This window comes from Botryllus schlosseri, chromosome 14 (assembly GCF_051294905.1).
Source record: "Botryllus schlosseri isolate E-star chromosome 14, Bs_hap1, whole genome shotgun sequence".
Taxonomy (NCBI): Eukaryota; Metazoa; Chordata; class Ascidiacea; order Stolidobranchia; family Styelidae; genus Botryllus; species Botryllus schlosseri.
In genome coordinates this window covers 22,038,169-22,055,146 of record NC_137249.1, presented here as the reverse complement: position 1 = coordinate 22,055,146, position 16,978 = coordinate 22,038,169, and the positions used below count along the sequence as shown (strand labels likewise).

The 16,978-nt window shown below is 41.2% G+C and overlaps 2 protein-coding genes across 4 annotated transcripts in view; one reads left to right on the top strand and one right to left on the bottom strand.

Annotated features, from left to right (window-relative positions):
- The window catches only part of LOC145456510 (uncharacterized), a 487,292-nt gene that overhangs the window by 286,249 nt on the left and 184,065 nt on the right, over positions 1–16,978 (top strand). The window lies entirely within an intron of this gene.
- Positions 9,662–16,978, bottom strand: part of LOC145456513 (CCR4-NOT transcription complex subunit 6-like) — a 105,295-nt gene continuing 97,978 nt past the window's right edge. For 2 of the 3 annotated variants that reach the window (XM_080334648.1, XM_080334650.1), the window contains exons 5-8: positions 13,350–13,378; positions 13,217–13,280; positions 11,230–11,378; positions 9,662–10,378 (exon numbers count right to left, since the gene is read on the bottom strand). In XM_080334648.1, the coding sequence (XP_080190774.1) occupies positions 10,100–10,378; positions 11,230–11,378; positions 13,217–13,280; positions 13,350–13,378 (521 nt within the window). In that variant the 3' untranslated portion in view covers positions 9,662–10,099. The remainder of the gene's footprint in view (positions 10,379–11,229; positions 11,379–13,216; positions 13,281–13,349; positions 13,379–16,978) is intronic. The other variant, XR_013920624.1, reaches the window with a different exon arrangement.

The window sequence follows — 16,978 nt, the reverse complement described above, 5'->3', positions numbered from 1 at the left end:
TATCGCATTATGGAGAATGGCTACTAGTAATATCTACCGCCACATTGGGGAGACCTTTAGATTGGGAAAATCTACCGTCTTCATGGTCACTATATGGAAGTGTGCTCAGACTTGTCACCAATGTTCCCTCTAATTCTTCACGAGTCTGCGCAAACACGTTAACTCAATGCGCAGGCCCTTGGACAATAGTGCGCAACCAGCCCCCCACGTAAGGTGATAAACCCCCTATCGGCCTCTGCGCTTTTTACCGATACTTATCATCGACATCGGTGGGCGGTTTAGTGGTTGTCTCGACTGAACGCGCGAAGCGCGAAAATTTTATATGATTCATGATTGAATTGGTCAATATGATCGGGCATTGCATATATCTATTGCTATCCATTTCATCCTCTCTCTGCTCACATAATCAGATTTACTGGTAAAGCTGATCGAGTGAGGTGTGTTAGAAAAGGTAGGTCCTCTAAATATTAATTAAACATCTTCGGGCGCACCCGTTGGTATAATGACTTCGTTACATGATGCTATTTCGTGACCTCCTATCGGCTATGTCAAAAGACATTGAAATCGCTCAAACGTACTAAACTAAAACACGAACACGATTTAAAATTGATATTTCTCTACTGGCAAATAATGATCCCTCGACATGGCATTTGTCTTGTTGTGGGACTCGGATCGCCAGCACATGAACATTCAGCCCCAGCCATTTACGCACCTATGGAATATTAAACTTATATGTATGAATCGGAATTTTCGGTCAGCATATAGGGCAGTCCTTTTCGGTCAAGGTTTTCTCGCTGCTGATCGTTTTGGAGCACTTCTCGGAGTCGCATGTCACATAGCCTATAAGTTCATATGTCTTGGTGCGTCGTGGCAAGGTAATGGCCGACGCCCAAGTGCCCATATCTCATCACGCGTATTTTTTGTTGTGAGAAGGGTACCCAATAATCAAGATATTTGACAAAATTTTGAAAAATTACGAAAAATACACCATGATTTATGTTAATTCACGAAATAATTTTGAGCTCCCTTAGATCTCGGCCCCCTAATTGAGGGTTTGGGGTGCGGCAGTTACGGTCCTGAGGAAATCTTACGCAATGTTCATGACATGCGAAGAAGACTATGCGCTAGTTTCTCGCAGATTCACTTCGAGCTAGCCCATTGTTATCTATAACTTTGTTAAACCATGTTATTTCGCCATTCCCAGAAAATAATGCGCTATTGAAATGATATCAGTATCGCTCACGCGTACAAGACCATACTAAAAGAAAACATTTTTCGTTAGGCGCTCGTGATTGCAAAGTCTCATTTCTTCACGGAGCGCAATATTTACCTTTGTGGGCCGCACTTGTACCTCGGTGTAACACTTCAGCGATTACACTATTTGCCCCTGGCAATGTTCCCTCTAATTTTTCACGAGTTTGCGCGCCCGCGTGGTCCCTTGGACAACAGTGCGCAACGACTTGAAAAAAAAAACATCACTTCAGATTTTTTGTGCGCAACATAGATTTTCTGTGCGCAGAGACCGCTTCGGCACTGCGCATTTGCGCACGTGCACAGCTTAGAGGGAACATTGCTTGTCACACCGTATTTCCAGACATGTCAAAATAAATCTTGCCGCTCACAATTTCATTGTCAAAAACGGCCTGCCAAAATTGCATTGAAGCAATTGACGGATGTCACATCCCGATTCCAAAGCCTGTTGAAGACGGTGAAGATTATTGGAATCGGATAGGTCAATATTCGATAAACATGCAAGCAATGGTCGACTACAATGGGAGGTTTATCGACGTTGGTATTATCTGGCCTGGCACAAGTGTGATGCGAAGGTACTGAGAAGATCGCAACTATTCTCCAAAGCCCAGAGTGGGACCCTCTTTCCTCATAGTGAACTTGCTATTGGAGGGCAAAACATTCCATTTTACATCATTGGTCATGCTGCATACCCTCTACTGTCGTGGCTAATGAAGCTCTATGCTCAAAATGATACGGGAAGCAGTCATTTTAATCATATACTCAGCAAATCCAGGCTGATGGTGGAGAAAGCATTTGGTAAACTGACGATGCGATGGCGATGCCTATTCAAATCCTGTGACGCCTGCCCAACGAACGCTAGAATGATTATTGCGTCTTGCATCATGCTTCACAATTTCAGCGATGTTCTAGGAGACGACATGGACGATGACATCATACTTGATGAGCCAGTGCCGACATACGAGGACAGTGTAGTATCAGGAATGAATGTGCGAGATGCTCTGAGAGACTTCTTGACTCTACCATAGTTTATTCATTAGTGGTTTCTCAAACTGGACTGCTACAGTATAAATTGCTGTAGAATAGTAAAAAACACGTTTATCATTGGTTAATTTTGCGTGGCTCTACTTTAGTAGGACACCAACAAGAAAGGTTCTGGAGGAAAGAGCCTTCACTTCTTCTCACGTGATCCGTTATTGTGAAATTGTCCTGGGTTTGTTCTTTAGTCCTAAAAATCATTCGAATTGTAATAAGATAGATGGCAGCAAACTTGAACATCATACCGGAGCACCACATAGTTTCCATGGGCCCTGAGAATAAAAAAGTGTTGCGTAGCATATTCAGCAAAAGCAATCTTTTGATAAACTACTCAAGCTCGTTAGCATTTCGAATAGCTTCAACTCGTGCTCTCTTTCTAGCTCCCCCTCGTGTCTTTCCGTTTTCCTTTCCTCTCGACATTGGTCCGACAAAGAATATAGATATTGACTATCGCTTGAGAAATTTATTTACCCCTATTTTACCTGCTAGTCAGTTCATTTCCCTTTTGTGGTCGTTAATTTCACTGTGCAAAGTACTCTATTTGAGAATTATCTCACCATCCTTTTAACGTGGCTATTTCAACGAAATGACTAATTTCCAGCTACTTCATGTCATATCTTTTCCTCGTTCACATGCGAGGTCTTCATCCAAACTCCACCATAGGACCTTGTCAAGATAGCAACGAGTTGAAAAGACATCCGTGCGTCTTCAGGCATACCTGGACACGATTTTCGGTCATGTAGGAGTCACGAAATTTGCTACCTTAAATACTATTATTTAAAAAATGGCCCAATTTTCAATTTGACAGAAATCGGCATCTACTGGTTGGAATTGAATGAAATTTGGTGAGCATCATTTTTTGGTAAACCTGACGATTTAATCAGATAGCAGGAAAGATTTGGAAAAAAGGTCATATAAGCGCAGCGCACATATGACACCCCGAAGCGGTGTTGGCCAGGGCTTTGGAGCCGGAGCCCCGGAGCCGAGCATTTTCAGCGGATCCGGAGCTGGATCCGGAGCTCTACATAAAATTCAAGAGGAGCCGGAGCTGGAGCCGGTTCTATGAACAGTAGCTCCGGCTCCGATGTATTTCATAAGATGTTCTGCTTTTACTAATGACTGAATTCATTCACATAATTTTACGATTATCGTTTGAAAAAATTAGGAATTGTTACCTCGTTGTCACCAACTTTTCTAACTAACCAGTAACCCTATTTATACATAGGCGCCAAAACTGGGTAGGCTAGATTTGCCGCGCTTATTTCGTAATTACTGCATTATTGGTATACCCTCCAATTCGTAATCAGCGATGGCCAATAGTGTGGTTCGAAAAATAATGAAATCCATGCATGTCCCAAAACGGGATTGATGCTTATGTGAGATGAGCAATATACCTCATTAGTAATGAGCCGAATATATAAGACGATATAACCATGACCGGGGCCTACGAATATCGTAGGCCCCGCCATGACCTTGCTGCACAGTGCACATGTTGATTTCGAGGCGCGCATGCCGCACGCCTAGAAACATTGTCTCCATTCTTGATTGGACGAGCAAATGCACGTTCTTCATTGATAGTTTTTCAAGCGTATAGCGCCAAATTGGATAGTGTGATATCGTTTTTGCCTATGAATTGAAATTCATTTAAGGGCACGATCGTTTACTCCATTATCGATTCGCGAACGTAAATAGGGTAATGCATCGAAGCAGCCCAAATCGCTATTACAGTCCGCATAGCTTACAATTGCCGCGATGCGAGCAAGTCAATGCGGTGTCCGAATTCTGCCATGCTGTTGAATACAAGAGTGCAATTGGTCATTGAATACGCGCTTTCCAATTTCTAATCATCAATTTTGTGTATTTATTCTTGTCTGCTAGATACACTCCTATATTCTTGAATTGTCGCGCAATGTCACTTGCGAGCTTGCAGTGTTATTGGTTCTGACTTGTACAGTGCGCGACGCTCTCAAATATTGATGCTCCAGCAGATAGTCAGTGGCACTAATTTTGAGGTTATTCGATTCGTTTGAAGGGGAACCTTCTATACCCCACTATACTTGATCTACGACGGACGGACTGGTAACGAGGGCACAAATATGTAATCTGAAGCCATTTGGTATATTTGGTAAAAAGTGGATTTCTGCTGATAAGGTCGCGACATGCGCTCATTTCTGCAGTTACATCTGAACAAATCGCACCATTTCAAGATTAAATTGGACTGTATGGCTTGATATTAACGAGCGCAGAACTAGTATTAAAACATCTTGTCACTGTTTTAATGCTGTATCATGTGGCATGGAGCAAATTGCGTTTTCGTGCAGATATGACGTCATCGACAGGCAGGACTTTGCATACCCCGACTAAATGATGGTTCCTTGCGACGGCTACAACCGAACTATAGTTGCCGGAGCTGTAGTCGTAGCAGTGTTGGGATCAAGTCACTACCTTCGAGCCACGAGTCATTTCGAGGCATTGCACATTTTGACTCGAGTCAAGTCAAGTCAATGGATTTTCGAAGGTGACTCCAGTCAAGTCAAGTCACTTGATTTTTGGAGGTGACTCGAGTCAAGTCGAGTCAAGTCAAGTCAAGTCAAGTCAAGTCAAGTCAAGTCACGAGTCAAGTCCCAATTCAAGTCAAGTTGCCTTTTCGAAGTGTGAGGCATATCTATGTCATTGCATTTTTCTGGCGGTCTGAAACACATATTGAGTAGTCATTGATTCTAAACCGATGAACCAATATAGACTTAAATATGAACGCAAGAAGGCGCTGTATCGCTCACATATAGCCCCAGACTAGCCATAGCCTTAGTTTATAGTTACCAGCCAAAAGAGAGAATAGAGAAACGAATTAATTAACACAAATTGATTAGATACAATACATCACCCATTTACAAATAGATATGATACAATTCGAGCCTGCGCCAAATATTTTGGAATATATAAACTAACTATATTCGAAATAAATTTTAATAAAACACGATGTTTGGTAAAGGTATAAGAACAGAGAATATAAATATAACTATATCATACTAGTTTACGCCAACGTATGCTGTAGGCTAAGCTTCGATCACTTCGTTTGCGGTTAATTTATTTGTGAGAGAACGATGGAGGCTCAGTAAAACGCACGATCATTGAATTATGGTCGCTGTCACGGGTTACCCCAGCGTTTCGCGAACCATCCGACCATATCCAAGATAGTGATTTTTATCGACAACGATTACATGATGACTTGAAATTGACTCGTGAATTTTGCTCCGAGTCACGAGTCAATCCACATTTCTGATGCGTCAAGTCAAGTCAAGTCATTTTAGCAAAGTGACTCGAGACAAGTCAAGTCATACGAAAAAGGTGACTCGAGTCAATTCATGACTCGATTCATCCCAACACTGAGTCGTAGCAGTGGTATCAATGAACTCCGGAGCTTGGAGCCGGAGCTAACTCATTATAGAAAATGTGACGGAGCTGGAGCAGTTTAAAATTTACGACAGCCTCAAAGCCCTGGTGTTGGCAATCTACTACCTATCTCATCAAATGCAGAGAAAGTAAAATTGGACATACCCAGTTCGGAGTGTTCAGGGTAATGCTAAATATGAGGGCGATTATATTTGTCCTAAAGAAGTCGGAATTTTTCGATTTCGGATTACACGGCTTGTACTGGTAGGAATTATCTAAAGTTTGGCGTGTATTCTCAGGTTAACTAGAATAAAACTAAATGCAAGTGCAATTTGAAAAAAAAAAGTTATATATGAATAGTCCTAGTGGGCAGTTTTTCAGATATATGTGAATTGGAATGGATGCTTCTGGGCAATGTTACCTCTAATTTTTCCGAGTCTGCGCGAACTCACTAACTCACTGCCCAGTCCCATGGACAATAGTAGTGCGTAACACAGGGTTACAACGGCTGGACTCACGACTTACTCGCATTTTTTCGGTCATGTGTGGTGCTGACTAAAAAAAATGTCAATCGCTTTGTATCGACTCCCGGTTTAGTCGAAACTCTGACGTTCCGTGCGTCGCAATCGAGTTTTTTTTTTATCGCATTTCAAAACATTTTCCATAAAAAGAGATGGCGTCGCTTCGTCTGATTACGAATTACTGATTATAAAAATTAGTAATATGTATATTCGTACATCTGAAATGGTCGTCAATTTAGTATGATGATCATCAGCAGTGCGTTCTGTGAAAGATATAGTGACAATTTTTTTTCCGGCCACAGGTGGATTTTTTGTGCGCGGCGCAGATTTTGTTGTGCGCGAAGACTTTTGTCAGAACTGTGAACGCGCTCACGCGAACAGCTTAGAGGGAACATTGTTTCTGGGTATGACTGATTCTCTATAGTGACAATTGTAGCGTGCACATGCGGTGATTGTCTTGTACCTTGTGTTGCGGACCAGGAGTAGCTATATAGTAACTATATAGGCCTAGTTAAAACTACGCTGAAAACAACAAAGACGTGCTTACAGCGGAGCCACGAACTGAGAGGGATGAGTTGACTATGTTGTGTTACTGCTGGTATCGCACTCTCTCGTTTCGAATAGGACGAGTACAGCATTACTGATCAATATTACCGAGAAAAATCGGGACAGCTAGAGATGCTGGCAAGTAACATATATGTATAATGTATATATTGTATCGCAGTCTTGTGATGTTTTGAAACGATGAAAATATTAATGAACCTGATTAATTGATGGATGGATGATATCGGGATAAAACATAGCATTTTACTGTAATCTCGACAGCAACAAGCGTATAGGCAGTGTTGGTGTATTTATATGTTCACCAACACTATCTTTCTACACGCGGTGCGAGGCTTAAAACACTTATTTGACAAGTCGGACCTCAGCTTGAGTGCTACCACCCCGGCTACGTCGGTATGATGATAATTAGCATTATATTAGCATTGTAGAAGTCAATCGGCGCTTATCACCTATAAAGGACTGGTGCCCAATAGTCTGTAATTACCATCTACTGCAATACACTCTGGAAATTATTTTATAAATTAACTTCAGAGTATTTGGATAGTGTTGACAATACAGATCATAAAAATGGAAATGGGAAAATGGGAAATGGGAAAATGGGAAATGGGAAAATGGTTTGGATAGCAGGATGATGCGAATAAATAGTTTCACCAACTTTCAGATGTAACACTTGTGGTAAAGACGTTATTACGTCAATAAATCATAATCACTATCACCGCAAGCCGCGTCTCAAAAGAGCACAGAAGTGGCCATTGGTATGAGTCGTCATGATTAAGAATATCAGCCTGGTGTGAGTGGTCGATCATTCTAGTCATATAACGCCATGATTACCACAAAAAAAACTAACGATGCCTGAACTTATTAGAACACATACTGCATATTGTCACTGAGAGACTGCATCATAATAGCTTTCAGTTACGACACATTGACCACTTGGCATGAAAGAAATGTAGCGTAACGAGATTACTTATATTTGCATTCCAAATTTTGTACAAGGTCACAACCTACATATACGTTACGTCACAGTGTCACAGCAGACAGCAGATAAGTGTAGGGGAAAATGAAAACTGTGAAGTTTTTGGACACAAATTCAATCGAATTTTCCAGAAAAATAGTTAGTTGTTTCCAGTGGAAAAGAACCATGCCATTACGCTTCACAATTTACTACCAATTATAACACAAAATTACCATAAAATGAGTGATATCCATGTATATTTGACAAAATTTGCCAAAATATATCCGATGTCTTCACACTAGGAATGAGCGAATCCATGGCCTACTAAAGTAGGCCATGGCGAATCGGAACTTTCCACTACTGGATCGTTGAACAAACCAACGGGGATTACCGGCACGTACTATACGTTTGATACCCCCTAATAAAAGACATATATAGTTCTACATCAGGTGTCGCCAAAACTCGCGACCGCATGTGGCAAACTGGCCAGCTGCTTGTTTGAGATTAAGGAAAAAGCACGCGGCAGGGTATATTTAAATGCTGAGATTGATTTCAGTTTATCAACGGTGAACAGGGTCACAATGATATCGTCACATGCGCTCATACCACTTAGTCTTCGCTATATAACATCACGTCGCCAGTAACTCCAGCGTGTTTTCGATGGTATACTAACTGATACGTGAACGGAGGCCTTGTCACGTGGAGTATTTGATTAGGCAGCCCTACTTTTGCCCGGATCTCAAATACGTTGCAAAAGGAAAAACAGATAAACCTGCTTTGCGCTCGCTACATGCAGTCGGCCAATTCCAAACGATCTTGTAGTAAACCATGGCAAATTTAACCCAATACGCACTAAACAGTTGCTGCTGAGCCTGATCAGACATCGGGTGTGACTCATAATTACGGCTGGGCGTCATGATTCGAGTAGTCGAATCTGAATCGAGTAATAAATCTAATGTTTTCAGTGGAATAGTTAGATATGATTTTTTCGAGTACAAATATCATACGCTCCTTGCAACTGACTATATCGTTTATCGATCTACTACAATTTCGATACTATTTTACGCTGTGGCAGCCCTGAAACCTCGATGGTTGTACGCAGCATACAAAACGTAGTACAAAGCTACGCATGATATACCCGTGAAGTCGTGATAGACCCACACCATTGTCACAAAGTGCACTGAAATAGGTCTAGTCGAAAAAATACCAAATTATCTGTAATGTGATAGAACTGGCAATATATTCATTGTGGTCGCATAAAATATGTATATCTGGACTTTTAACGTCATTCATTCCGGTATGAATTCGAAATGAATGATACTTGAATACTCGACTCGACGCCTAATCACTGCAGCCCTAGTCATGATACAGATGCAGATATGATACAGATGAAAATAGACCACTCATCAAATAAATAAACCTGATTTTTCAGGTTGTAAACACGTTCATTCAATATAGTTTAGTAAGTATATCTGTGGCCTGAGTTCGGGCGTAAAACGGTTTTGTCGCAAAACCTATGCTAAGCGATAACTTATTTACGTTTCGATATTGAAACATTTCACCCACGCTGCGGAGCCTATACCAAGTTGGAAATGCCGCCGATCAATCAACAATTTCAATTTGGTGGCACCTCACCTACAGGGGGCTGCTTTGATCTCGATCAAACTTCGAACTTCATTAAAGTAAAAGCAGTCGCCGTTTAAGTTGCTTGTCGGGCGTCATTATCGATTGTAGGGTTCACGAAATTGGGAAAGAACGAAATACATGAACATAAATACAGCCAACAGCCCGGAACTGAAGGATTATATTTGAATTAATGCGTCGCTATTATAATTAGGGGTGAGTGATTTTCGCCGAGGTGACATTGTGTTTTCTACCATTTTATGTACTGCATTCATGCATTGAGCAATAAACAACCTCGCAACCAAAAAACTTCCGCTAACGTGCGTAGTTTCGGAAGTTCTGTATTTTTCGGATGCAGTGGTACAACCAATTGAGGTTTCAGGGCTTCCACGTTGGTAAAAAAAAGCATCGAAAATATACTTGCAGATGAAAATATGCCAGTAAGTCGAAAGGGGCGTATCACTTCTGTATACCCGCCAAAATCATTGTACCCAGCAGTGATCCTATATTCGAACCGGCTGTGATTCGATTTCGCACATCCCTATTTTACACAAGTTTCGTGGCGAGGCTGTCCCCGTGCACCAACGTCCCTTACAACTGGTCGATGATTATAGCATTGACGGTTTTTCAGCGTGAATTTGTCAGTTCATCTTTTCCCATCGACTGTACTTGTCGGCGTTAAGCCGATACGCGACGATGATACGATGTATAAGGTTTGCCACGAGTGTTTTCTGCGCTTCTTACGCGTCGATCACTATTCCTCGTCCGTGCTCCCGATTAAGAACGCGCCGAAATAAGTGTAAGCTGGGTTGTTGTAGATATGAAGATGAGTGCGATGAATCGTGACTCGAAAAGTCCAACCCTCGACCAGCCTCGCGACACCGCCGGAATGGCAAGTGACGTAGTCTTCGTCGCTCTCAATAGGTGCGCGGACAGGAGTGCTTACGCACGACGCAAGCTCGTTATAGCTTCCGGACATGCCGATCTTGATCTTTTCGTGGAATTCGAAGCCAGCGCGCAATGTGAATGCCACCTGAACGCATACTGAAGAATTGGTGTCCGCACAACATACAGTGCCATTATGCCGGCATACATCGAATGGTTGGATTATATGTGATATATTGATAAGGCTGTTGCGCTATAGTCAGTCGAGCACCCTATTTCACATTCATTGGTGATTTTGAAGGATTCTGATGTTCTGACGTTATAAATAGTCAGATCTTCGGAATCAGTGTGATAAGAGCATTCGACCAATCCCATTTATTACAAATACTGAGCTATTTATGATAAGCAGCACTATCACAGGTGAGGCATGGCTTGACCAGTCTGTGCCTCAATCCTCTTTCGCGCTATATTTCGGAATAATGACGATATGTATTCCTGGATTTTGTATGTTAATATATTTCAAAACTAGTCATCGATGAACGTCGATACAAAATACACATAGTTATTGGTGTTGTAATCATCAGAAGTGTCGCTTTTTTCTACTCATCCACGTCAGGTGAGGCACTGTCTCACCAGCCTCCCCTGGCCGTACGTCATTGAACAATAGAAGCTGCAAAAACCCCAATGGTCAGTTTATTAAATAGGTATTTATGCATGGTAAAATAACGGCACTCAAATTATAACAGAATCGCCCATTTTTAGTCGTTTTTTTCTTACTCAAAATGCACACATATGCAAGGGAAGATTCACAGAAGAAAGCAGCTCGAATACGTTCGAAGGCACATAAGGCATGGGAAACCGACTGAAAACCACGACTTTGCTGTGAAAGTCGGTCCATTTTGAACGACACTAATGCGCAATTGGTGCATATCCAATACTGTGTTTTGCCTACACACTTGGAGCAAGCGATAGTCTTACAGAGATTTGTACCTCACTTACTTGACTATAGATGTAATACACTCCGGTCGTCTTCACAATAACTCCAGCCGATCCATTTCTCGCGTTCAGATTACTTATGTCGAATCCCTGGTTCCAAACGTGATCCTCGTCCGTCCCCCACTGGCGGACAACTCCGTCGCTAACCAATCCTGCGAAGTAAAGTTTACTTAGAGCGCGTCGCATTTTCAAAATGAAGTTACTCAAAAACTTGAAGCCTGAAATTCTGCTCATTGTGACGGCTTTAGCATTAAGGAGAAATGCAACATTGAAAATCAAAAAAATAGCCGGATATAAAGAATTTTCAAACATAAAATCACGTAAAACGGATGCCACGACGTATTCCCTTAACCCCAACATTATACGGGGAATAGTGCCTTTTACCCACTAGCTACACCTTTGGGTCTCTTGATGAACTATATGCCACGCTTCAGACACAATTATCAGTGTGATATAACCCAATTAACGGTAGCAAGTACATATTAAATACCTATCTCTCCTAAGATTTCGGACAGTATTTGAAGTCATTTCTGACGATTGATAAGGGTATATCAGCGAAATCGAAAAATCAAACCCAGTAAATGCCATAAAATCTTTACAATTCAGCAACGCCAGTCAATCATTTTGTACCCTCTCTCTGAAAGTGTTAGTTATGAGTTTTGTCTGTTTGGAATAAATTGGAAGATGTGTGGGTACTCGTTATATGTGTTGGAGCAAAATTAGCGATTTTATTCGTAGCATTTAAAAGCAGTGAACAACACATTGTGCTCAATAGATAGGGGCGGATTCGTTTACAATAGAATGAATATATATTTCTTCCGTAGACTAAAACGCATGGTTTGATTATTTGAATTTCATGGTCCATCGATGCTGGTGGCTATATAATATATCGCATAGATAATTCTGGACCACCAACGTATTTGCGAAACCGCGTGGATGGTCGCTTACACGCTATTTTACGCTCAAAATACAACGGTGTGATATCACAATTTTGATATGCCAGCGAAGATTGTTCAACATGCAGTGTATCTCGGTTACAAATATCATACTCTGTTTTGATTTGTCAATAAAAAAGCAATATTCAAAAGCAATCCAGCATAACCGATCAATTCTCCTTGTTCCATATTATATAGGTCCTTCTGGCAGGACAAAAACTGAACCTATTCCGTTTAGAACGATGCCTCCAATTGATAGTTATAAGCCCATATATAATTCGATTTCGTACGGTGTCCTAAAGTGTCCTTTTTCGACTCATCGCCCTCATATCAAGCTAGGCGCAAATTTTCGCCCCGCATATGGTCGGAACCGAAAGAGAGGACATATAAACGGGAAATTTTATACAACTAGACTCGGATAGCTGGTGAACTGAATAAAACAACTATATTTTCGAAAAGACCCGTCTCCACGTATAATCGGTGGGAGTTCACCATTTTTTTATTCAACTTTCGAGGCGGATCCCGAGTAATCTCTTTTTCACTTTGATTTCGTGCAGATTAGTTAAATATAGCCGTTCTAACATTTTCGTCGCTTTCCTCCCCTTCATTATTTTCGTTCCCCTGTTTCACAAAATTGCCCACTGCGTGGCGATATCACCACGTTGGTAGCCGCTGTCCTAAACCAAGAATTACAATCACATATGCCGAGGGAAATTTTGCGGATTGCGTAATGGCCGGGACCTGGTAGACAAGTATTAGTCATGTCAATATTCGAAGAGTGCAAATACTTATAGGCAGATAGAAAAGTCAATTGTACAAACAAACAGAATATTAAACTATTGTATACTGTATCACCAGTCTATTTATAATGTTTATGTGTGACAGAAATTGAGATCCTGCGGAAACAAGACAAAGAATCTGCGGACACTATACATAGTATTCGCAGGAAAAACAAACTCACCGACACAGCACTAAAATATTGAGTGTATAAGACTGGAAATAGTGAACCAGAGCGCAGAATATCGTTCGAAGAATCAAAAATAGATATATCTTACCTGGCACAAGAGGTGCACCTCTGTATGGCCTATGGCCATTTATTTTCACGTGCAACGCGATGGCCTAAAAGCAAGAGCGATGATGAGCGTCACTGAATTCGCTCATATAAAGGACTTGCAAATGCAGGCATACCCGATTATCCGACGGAAGTAGTGACGGCGCTGTAAAAGACGATAAACGTACTTAAAACGAAATGAACCCGTCAATGGAAATTGTAAAAGAACTTTCGATGTTTGGGCATCTGGCAGATATCGTAGAGCGCATAGCATATAGCCCATAAATACGACACGGTGCACTAATGAACTTGTGGAAACTAATCAAAGATGTATATTGTATCTGTACTGTGAAATGTATCCTTAATATGTAGTATGGTTACCATCTTTTGAGGTCCGAAAACGAGGACAATTTTTATCAAGTCCAAAAAAAATGAAATATCCCTGATGTTTTACGGCATAGCCTATACAACGACTCGTAATAGACATACACACGATCTGTGCATATGCATACCATTAGGGCTGGGCACAATGATTCGAATACTCGAATCTGAATCGAGTATTAATTTTAATGATTCGAGTCGAGTAGTAAAATACGATTTTTTCGAGTACTAAAATTATACACTCCTCGCAACTGAAAGTTAATTTACTAACGAGAGTTATAGTTTTGATACTATTTTCCAGTGAGGAAGCCTTGAAATCTTGATTGGCCGTATCGCAGCATACGAGACATAGTACAAGGCTAGGAACGTTACTCGAAATAGCACATTTCCGAAGTCATGATCATCCCACAACATTGTCAAGAAGTGCAATGAAATCGGGACGGTCGAAAAAATACCAAAGTATCTTGAATGTGACGGATAAGACGATTATGTTCTTCGTGGTGGTATAAATGGTACATATTTGAACTTTGACATAGTACACTAGGTTGTGACGTCATAATGAGTGATACTCGAATACTCGACTCGACTCGAAGCATTTTACGTGATTCAGAATCGAATCACCAAGGTACTCGATTTTGCCCAGCCCTACATACCATGAGTTCATGATGTGCATATGCCGCTGGACAAGGTGGACGCAGATATAGCCTTGTACGGCTTTCTAAGTCTTGCATCATATCCCTCCATGTTATCCCAGTAATGCATGAGCGCCAAGCAGGGAAGGCATGGATACCAGTGTTATTAATCAGGTCGTTGGTCTGACCCGACCAGGGATCGAACCCACGACCTACCGATCAAGAAGCCATCATCATTGATCATTGCATGATACGGGAAATTTGGACACTTCACTGCTGATATTGATGGGTTGATAACCAAAAGTTAATTTTTACGTCTCGACTCCCGAACGACCGGTTCCCACGTATGTTGGGGTTGAGTTGACCTTTTTGTAGTCGCTTTTACCGTCGATATCCAAATTACAGGTCTATTATTGAATTTTTCAGGTAATATTATTATTATGGAGAGTACAAAAGAAGTGGGGCTAATCACCGCGAACGGTCTGGCGCACCACATGCGCGGTTTGTCGTGAGCAAAGGTCAAATCAGTAGAAATACATATAAAAAGGTTTGATTAGTCACAGCAATATGTTCCTTGTGAGTGCGCTCTTTCATCGGCTCTTCATCTGGGCTTTTTTGTCGCCGTACGAACAGCATCGCCGGGGGAAGAGGAGCCCAGAATAACCTCCGATGCGGAATCGAACCCATGCTGCCTGGATGGTAGGCGCTTATCGTCACCACTACGCTACCTTCCTCGCATAATATCCGCCATCATGATTGAGAGAGACTTATTTATTGCTTATGCAAAATGTCAGGCCGTCTGAACCGCTTCCATAAGCATTCATGGAACCAGATATCATATAATTTTTATGAGTGAGCTTGACCACTATGATTATGAACCTTCACTTAATTTTCAAAAGTAGGCCTATGGAATGTTCCGTGGACCAGTAGCGAACTCCTCGCGAACTTTGCAACCGGCAGATTGAACAGTGAACAGTGTATATTAGCAATTGCCTACGCGCAAGTACTATAGGCAACAGTATTGGACATGGTTTAAAAATAAAATATCACTTCTATACCAGTGGTTCTCAACCTTGTTGTCTTCGCGTACCCCCTGAAGTTTTAGTTCGAATTTAGCTCAACTGTCATGCAACCGTCATCTGTCTTCTATATAAAAGAATTGTAGGCTGCGATCCGAGTTCAAATCTCGGTGGGACCTAAAATTATTTTTCTTCGTTATATCGTGAGATGATATCGGCATGGTGCCATAGATGGTATAAATAACAGACATGGGGTAATCGCGATTAGTAATCGTAATCGATTACGACGATTACAGCATTTTCAAGTAATCGTAATCGCAATTGATTACATTCGAAAAAAATCCAAAGTAATCGTAATCGTAATCGACTACTTCACATATCTAATCGATTTCTTTGTGAGAGAGCTATTACTTTTTATTTGTTCAATGAAAATAACATAACCGAACATTCGTGAACAAGGAAGAGATATTATACCAGGTTGTTGATAGCGCAAGTGGTTGATTTTCAAACGTCACTGCTCGTTATTACGTCAGAAGTATTAGCTTTGCTCGTCCTTGCGTAAGACGTATCCACACGTAGTAAATATATATCCGATGTACATTGTTTTGTAATTGTTAGAACAGTATAAGCCATGTTGTATATCAGGTTATCAATACACTCCAGACGCCACTACCTCGCAGCAAGATAATAATCTAAACACCACTCTGCCTAGTTTCAAATAGTAACTTCTGTGTATTGCTGTTAGGTTATGCTTAGTTAAACGCAGTTTGACCGTTGCTGCTTGGCGACCAGTAGGCCTATTTATGTAGTATACGTATGTATTGTACGCACACCGGACCGTACTCGTCAAATAAAACATTTAGAAGGCTAAAATCAACAGCTGCTGATATATAGCATAACCAAGACGTTATTTGCCGTTTCTCGTAGCGGCAGCTTGCAGTATCTGTATTAAGCGGAAGGTAGAATTTTAAGTTCACTTTATTTTATTCTCATATGCCTCTACTTAAAACGGGCGCCAATCGTTATTTCACAATTCTTCACTCGACATTTATACCTGCTGCCATAGCCATCCAGTTATACACCATGTTAGCGTGGGTTGTAGGTACAATCAGGACCAAAACAGTAATTCGTCCTCCACTCCAAACGTTGGTATTGGTAGGGTTGTAACCAAGTCACATTGTCAATCTCACTTTTATAGTTTTGACTCGAGTCAAGTCAAGTCATTTTCAATTCATCCCCGAGTCAAGTCCGAGTCCAAGTCAGCTAGCATAGGGTCGAGTTCGAGTCATAGTGTTTGACTCGAGTACGAGTCCAAGTCGTTATGTTCATAGATCAGTTTTCTGATCAGTCCGATTTAACCCACTTTTTCCAATTCCGCTCGAGTGATATAGAATGGCTCGTATTCATAATATAGTAATCTTCATCAGTTTTCACAGTTTACGGCCGTATTTCCAAGTATCAGAACTGATAGACGAAATACAAATAATGTGGTAACTTTACTATTCTTCGAAGTTACATGGAATGTCTGTCTTGGCCGTTCTAGTCTCGAGTCATATGACTTGGTTCGAGTCATGCAAAATGAATCGAGTACATGTCGAGTCAATTTACGCATTTAAAAATATGACTTGAGTCAAGTCTAGTCACCGAAAAATCACGACTCGAGTCAGACTCGAGAGTTGAGTCAAGACTCGAGTCATTACAACCCTGGGTATTGGGGCCTCATATGGTGTCAGT